Here is a 7783-nt window from a genome sequence, read left to right as displayed (position 1 = left end):
TCTTCCTCTGAATCACTATCCTCATGTTGAATTTCCTCGTTACATGTTACAGTCACTGGTTTATCAGGAAAAATAATAATAACGTTGTGGAAAGGAAAGGTATAAGGATAGTAGTGAATAATAAAGAGCAAATGCATTGCATTAAAACTTGAAAAATTGTCCAGACAAAGCACGGCTCGATGAATCGAGCATTTATTTTGAAACAAGTAAAGCTTGAAATGAAATTACGAGAAATATTAAATGCCTAGAATGGCTATAGAAGTAAATTCTGCCAAGCTACCCAGGGACTCGGCGAGCTCGGGATGGTATGGCGGTCCAGTTTCTGAGAACGGCTCCCTTCGCCACAGTCTGAATGGTGAGGCCTTCATTATCCTCCTCCTTAATTATGGCATCGCAGTCCATGTCCTCATCCTCCAAGAACAAATTCCTGAACCTAGCTAGTGCTTCTTCCTCTGCAGTCCCCCATATTGTGTCAGTCTAATGAAAAACTTATTCCAAACGTGGCACTAGTTACTCAAGAGGGTAATACGGTCCGCGCCATAGAGGCGACCAATCATTGTACTCTTGCCATGTATACTGGTATCCGAGCCCAAAGGTGGTACCATGATTTTTCAACTGTATTGGTTTGGTGATGCCTTGGAGGTTCTTTCCCAACCCTTTGCTGGGTTCATATCCGAACCATGCTAGTATGCTTTCTATTTTGTTACTCCACCACTTATACTTCTCAACGGCATTGACCCTTTTGGTGTGATGATATGTTTCCCCTCATAGCCTTCTTCTATGTTCAATGGCCGTGATGGTTTGACTAGTATAGATGGGGTTACTCCAATCTCCGTGGATGATCGCCTCCTGATGGTTCTATTCGAATTTCACGGCTTGATGTAATGTGGAAGGCACGACTCCAGCAACATGGATCCATGGTCTTCCCAACAGAAGATTATATGAGGCTAGTATGTCAAGCACTTGGAATTCAACGCCGAACCAAGTTGGACCCATCTGCAAGAAAAGGTTGATTTCTGCGATCGTGGCCCTCTGGGACCCATTGAAAGCCTTCACATTCATGTTTCCTACCCGTATTTCATGGAAACCTTTATCCAACCTTTTCAGAGTATCCAGCGGGTAAATATTTAGGCTTGAACCTCCGTCAACCAGGACCCTGGCAATGAACTTGTTTTCAAATTGCATTGTGATATGCAATGATCGATTGTGATTCAAGCCCTCAGGCGGTATCTCATCTTCGTGGAAGATAATATTATGGCATTCTAGTACTTGACAAACCATGTTGGCCATTTCTCCACCAGTGATGTTATTGGGTACATAAGCCTCACTCAGTACTTTCATCAAAGCGTTCTTGTGTGCCTCTGAATTCTGCAATAGGGACAGGATAGATATTTGAGCAGTGTTTAGATGGTTAATAATAGAGTACTCCTTTGCCTACACATTCCTACACAGGTCATCTGGCATGGTCTCAATGTTAGGCTGCCTAGTAGTGGCCTTCTTACTTGAACCTCCCAGGTGTTCAGATGTATAGACTCTTCCGGTTCTAGTCATTCCTTGTGCAACGTTAGATTCCTCTACCTTGGCTTTCCCTTTCCGCCAAGCCCCGGAAACATAATCCAAGGGTATTGCTTTTGAGTTGAATGGGGGTGTGGTTGATACTATCACAGTGAAAGGTGTGACCATTTCTACTTCAAATGGAACAGGGGCGGCTGAGGGCGGAGCCACTTCTACCCCAGATGGAACTGATGCAGTTACCTCAACCTCGATTGGTGCCTGAGTCTAAACCACAATAGGAGTAAGTGTGACTGCAAGCTTAAAGTCATCACCTTCTCGAATAAGCCCGATCAACCCCTCAGGGTCCCATTCTTCATTTGTCTTTATCACATGTACACCATCACCTCTGTTATTAGGGAGGGGATTGTTGCAGACATTAGGTGTGACTTCCTTTGCTTGTATGACATTGTTGTCGATTAGTGTATGGATCTTATCCTTTAATGTTCGGCACTCATCAGTGGTTTTCCCTTTCATACCGGAATGGTATGCACAAGTTTTGATTGGATTGACCTATTGGGATGGATTTTCTAATGCCACAGCAGGAACAAGAGTGGCGTGACCTGCGGCTTTCAACCTTTCATACAATTGGTCGATGGGCTCGGCAATGGTGGTGTATTGTCTGGATGGCTTGCGTTCGAAGTTGGGCCTTGGTCTTGGATAATTTTGGCGAGTTGGTAGTGATTGGAAGTGGGTTGGTTGGGAGTTATAGGTGTGATGGACAGTGGTTGGTTGGGAATATCTGGGAGATGAATGTTGATATATAGGCGGTGATGCTTGGTATGTGGGTGGAGGTGTTTGATATATGGGTGGAGGTGTTTGATATGTAGGTGGAGGTGTCTGATAGGTGAGTGGAGATTTTGGGCCTGGGCCACCATTACCGCCCCAAGATCTCTCCTCTTCGATATGCCCCCTGATTGTAGTGCTTTATTCATGACTTGTATGCCACCATTACCATCTGGTCTTGATTCTTTCTCCTAGTTTGATGATGTTAGAGAATTTGTGATTTTCGTTAACCATCAACCTCTTATAGCATTGAGGATCCTGTGCTCTGACAAAGAATTTATTCATTTCTTCTTCGTCCAAAGAGGGCCTGACCTTGGCTGCCTCCGACCTCCAACGAGTAGCGTATTCACAGAAAGACTCGGTAGGTTTCTTCTTAAGATTCTGAATGTAGAAGACATCCGGTGTATTCTCGGTGTTTAACCTGAACCGGTCCATAAAATTTGACGCCATGCTTACCCAATTGGACCATTTCTTGAGATTTTGTCTAATATACCAAGACAAAGCATCCCCAATAAGGCTCCTCAAAAAGAGCTTCATCCAGATCTTTTTATCTTTCCTGATCCCGACAAGCTTGTCACAATAGTTCCTTAGATGAACCTTGGGATCACCTGTACCATCAAACATTTCAAACTTGGGAGGTTTGTACCACCTGGTAATTCGACATCCGGCCGTATGCACAGATTTTCATAGTTCAAAACCTTCTATTCCTCTGTCACCCTCAACACCTTGAACTCGGCTTGTTAACTTCTTGAGTTCTTCAACCAAGTTTTTAATGAGCCGGTCCTTCTCATAGGATTCCAGTGTATATGAGATTGTTTGGGTAGAGTGAGGTACAGTTTCCACATATATAAGGTTGTTTGATAGTGCTAGGGACTTGGGTGTAGTGATGGTCATTGGTGGAGTTTTGTGGATCTGGAATGAGATGTGGTATATTTTGGGGAGTGTGGTAAGTGGTGGTTAGTGGGTACAGAATTGGTTGATGATGATGTTGTGGTAGAGTTGTATTAGCAGCGGATTGATATTTTAGGGTAGAGTTGTGCATTGATTTGATGTGGTAGGATTTTGTGGCCGTTGGTTTTGTGTGTTCTAAGGAGGTGTCGAGTTCTTTGTGTTCTGTTGGTGGATATTGGGGACATTGAGGGTGAGTGACAAATTTTCCAAGTTGCGAACCTACTCAAGTTCTCCTTGCAATTCCAGTATCTTTTGTTCTAGTCTCAAGACTAGATCATTTGGGGCCGGAGTACTATGACCATCTAAAGTCTCTGCATTCTCAATATTGTCCTTTTGAATTCCACTTAAGTCGTCCATCTTTGCTTTTCCCCTGCCTTTTGTGTTGCTTGGAGAAGGAGGAGGTGGAGGGTCTCTAGATCTAGTGTGATATGCTGATGAGGCCAATATGAGTGAATCAACCTAAGGGGGTGGGAATAACAATAAAAAATAAGCAAAAACAAAAAAGGTAACAAGTCAGTGAAGATCCTGAAATGTTTGCAGTATTTTAACACATATTGTGGAAATGTGTATTTGTGTCCTACTTTGGGAACCTCGTTGTGCCCGGGGTAGGCCTAGCGACAGATAAACTTGGAGAACTTTTAATGCCAATAAATGCTTTATTTCATAATATAAAAATAGACGAATCCCAAAATGACACTAAACAAATAATAAAATAAGTCACTACTGGCACTTTGCCTTATTATATTTTTAGGAAAAAGCAAATAAATCTAGTCTATTTGGTCCCAGAACAACCTTCTCCAAATTCTATCTTCCGGAATCCATCATATAGATCCCCTAGCTCGCGCAGCCCCAACAGCAAGTAGGCTCTGGTCAAATGTCCTCCTTTAGTTCCTTCACCGTTCTAGCAATTTTCAATCCTCTTTATGACTTTACCTTCCAACTCCACTATTCCTCGCTCCAGATATTCCAGTTTCCTGTTGGAAGTGACTTCCATCTCTTTCCACTCCTCGATCAACCTCGCATTCCTCTCAGAGTCGTGGACCCCCTTGCGCAGCCTGTTGTACTTGACTTGAGCTTCAACATCTTTATCTATGATTCTGTTCCCTCGACCGGCCCACGGTGTCACCATTCCTTTTAGATTGTCCTTCAACCATTCCAGGTAGAGAGGCTCGCACCCTGCATGATACCTATCTAGCTCAAAAATGTTCTTCTCCACAATGATTTTGCAGTGCCACATGTGCTGAACTTGGCACTTGTAAGGGACATCGTTATCTTGAAAGTCTGCCCTGAAATGACTCATCTTGACAACCCTTGGTACAACCTATTTTCTACCTGCTTGCCTCATAACTCGCATAGGGACATATGGGTATATCCCTCTCAATCCGATTAGCACCAAGTATGGAGCATCCCTGGACCTGATAATAAATCCGTCTATTAGGAACCATTCATACATCTACTACACTTATTCCTCGGTCAGATTGTCGAAGAACTCTACCATTCTTTGGCGCTTTCCGACTGAGCAAATCTGCTTGGAATGTAAGTCATCTGCTTAGGCTGATTGAAGGCAATAAGATCGTTCCAAGCCCTTCGGGGAAATTCTTGGCAACAACGACCCTTTTGGAAATGCTCCAACAACCATAATTGCAGCAACAAATTACAACCCTCGAAATGTTTGACCCTTATTTGACAGTGTTCTAGAGCCTTGTAGATGTCGGCTATGATCATGGGGACTATGGTATATGTCTGTCCATTAATCCCTTCTATCAGGTTCTTGGCGACCATGGCCAACCAAGTGTGGATTCTTCCCTTTTTCATTGGGAACACTATCAGGCCTAGGAAGCACACAATGAATACAAACACTCTGCGATGAATGTGACCTAGAGAAGTGAGAGAGATCTCATCATGGTAAGGACGGAAAGACTTTCTATGGCCATACCTCTCGTACAGGTATTCGAAAGGTATGTAAGATTCTTTTAAGCACACTAGGTTGACATACTTCTTCAGCCCCATCATCTTCAAAAATCCTCTGCCCATATGGTTTTCTAGTACCAATAGCTCGGGGCTATCCCAAGTCAATCGAGCAAGCCCTCCAATTTCCACCAGAAATGGTGTCATTTCTATGTCGCTGAAATAAAACACAGTCCTTTCACTATCCCAGAATAAAGTGGCAGCTTCGATCGATTTGTTGTTTGGCTCAATATCTAGCAAGGAAGGCAGGTTACCCAGGTACTTTCTCACATGTTTCTTGTCACCTGAGTAAAGGTCATCCCACCAATCTAGCAGCAATGGTGGGATGTTTCTAACCGCATCGAATCTGGGGACCGCGTGCCTTATTTTCTGCAAAACAAAAGGGTTAGACCTTACCCCCACCGGACTCGACTATTTATACATTTATGATCAACATATCGGTATTTGGTTCTCCAAATTAATGCACAGAACGTGGTTGTGTCCGTTGGGATTATGGAAAATTCGATGGACTTTGGATAAGGCTAATCTTAAAGGATCATTATGTGAAAAACATAACTGATCCGACTAGGTTTGACCATGATGCATGCACAATTTTAACCAAAGTAAGGTTTCTTTGGGGTTTGACTGGTACCCTCAAGCGGACAACTCGAGGGGGAAGGCACAGAACCGTCGATTGCACTGCTGATCGACTGGTTTTACCGTAAATAAGCCTTTCCGAATTTAAGGGTAGTATATAGGAAGAGAGCAACCACTCATTAAAGCGTTGCTATATGATTTAATACGTACGAGTGGAATATGATGGAGCATGATTTATGCAGCAATTAATAATATGTAGTCAAGTATTTTCATGTTGGAAATAAATACAGCATTTAAATAATTGAAAGACAATTACAGGAAAAAGAAAACATAGAGACAAGTCAGTTTCAAAGATAAAGAATATAATTGCTTAAAAAATGGACAGTTAAATTCAAATAAGGGAGAAGGGTATGAGATAAAGCATGCTTGGACTAATTTGTAAAAAGATAAGTTCGTTATGGTAAGAGCCTAAAGGTATCCTCAGCAGAGTCGCCATGCTGTCGCGCCCCCATTTTTCCCTCCACGGAGAGAGTTCAGGTTTAGAAATTCATGGAGGGTAAAAACTCATTTCCTTTTGGGAATTGGGTATTTGAAGAGTCGTCACCTAACGGGTTATGGTGAATTAGGGCACCTAGAGCGATTAACTCTTGGTTTGGTTTGTATTACCAAAGATTAGGGTAAGGGCTCGAAATAACCTTGAGGGGAAGGTGTTAGGCACCCCTCTCAGTCCACAATGGTGGGTCCCGACCGAACTTATTTTCATGAATTAGTCCATTAACAAATTAATAGTTGAATCAAATAATTTACAAGTAAAGCACGTTAAACGTTGTATAGCTCAAATAATAAGACAACGGTTTTGAATAAGTTATATACATAAAGGAAATTTTAAAACATAAGAAATTTAGGAAATGAGGGGTCCTAGGTTGGTTAAACTACATGATCACCCCACACAATGTGCGGTAAACACTCCTCAATGAGGTGCTACACGTGACATTAGCGCGTAGTCATCATATCCATATCTACCCTTCCCACCCCCTTAGTGGTTATTAATGCGTGTGTTGGTTAGCGATCTCTATTGCGTGCTGTTACCCATCCCTTCTTAATGGTCCTGGAGGAGATTCAGGACCTTTACCTATAGGTAGTTCTAGATAGACCCCCTAAGGTTTAAAGGAGAAAATACTAAGGCGACAGGAAAGAACAATTAAGACTTAGAATATAAGACAGAAAAGAGCAAATAAGAGGCTCAGTTTACCTCTACAGATAAGGCGTGCAAACAGCATGACTCAAACACAGAAAAGGGCAATAATATCCTAAGACATGATTTTTAGGTGGTATTAGAAGACATTAGATATGCAGGTTCATTATAACTCAGAAGCAGGGGCCCTGATCAGTTTGCCTACTTATTTTAAGCTTGTTAACCAATAAGCAATACACACAAAGGGGCAGTTTCCAATCTTATGAGAAATTGGATTTCCTAAGGCGTAGGATAATGCACAATTGTTACCAAAACCATTAGAACAATGAAGGAGTTATTTTACCTAAAAACATGCGGTTCTAAGTGTTGTAAAAAAGCAGAGATTAATACCAGCTTATTTTAAACAGGATAATCGAATGTGAAGTTGTATTTACCTCTTCCGTAATCAGTAGTTTACTCTAGTTGTGACTGAGCAAGTATGAATGAGATCTTAAAGCATGGTATCTAATATGCACGTATAAATGTAGAGTGATTTATATGTAGAATTCCTAAAGCAAGATTTCTAATATGCACGACATGATTGCAGAATTTCCTATAGCAGGATTTCTAAATGCATAGAAAGTTTACAACATTATAGAGCATGCTGCCAAGTGTGCAAGAGTAGCAATCTTTGTTTTTAATGCCCCTTTATCCTAAAACAAGATTTCTGAGTGATAAGAATGTCAAAAATGAGATGCTTAAACAATACATGATCCC

The 7783-nt window shown here is 41.8% G+C and overlaps 1 protein-coding gene across 1 annotated transcript; it reads right to left on the bottom strand.

The window, feature by feature from the left end:
• Positions 1 to 858: 858 nt before the first annotated feature.
• LOC138885226 (uncharacterized) lies at positions 859 to 2961 on the bottom strand. Its single transcript, XM_070166141.1, has 4 exons — positions 2569 to 2961; positions 1891 to 2064; positions 1579 to 1779; positions 859 to 1368 (listed from the first exon to the last, which is right to left on the bottom strand). Exons 1-4 carry the CDS (start codon positions 2959 to 2961, stop codon positions 859 to 861), a joined length of 1278 nt encoding a protein of 425 aa, XP_070022242.1.
• Positions 2962 to 7783: the final 4822 nt, after the last annotated feature.

The sequence above is a fragment of the Nicotiana sylvestris genome, chromosome 2, assembly GCF_000393655.2.
Source record: "Nicotiana sylvestris chromosome 2, ASM39365v2, whole genome shotgun sequence".
Classification (NCBI taxonomy): domain Eukaryota; kingdom Viridiplantae; phylum Streptophyta; class Magnoliopsida; order Solanales; family Solanaceae; genus Nicotiana; species Nicotiana sylvestris.
Note: the sequence above shows the minus strand (reverse complement) of the source record. Positions and strands in the feature narration are given on the sequence as shown.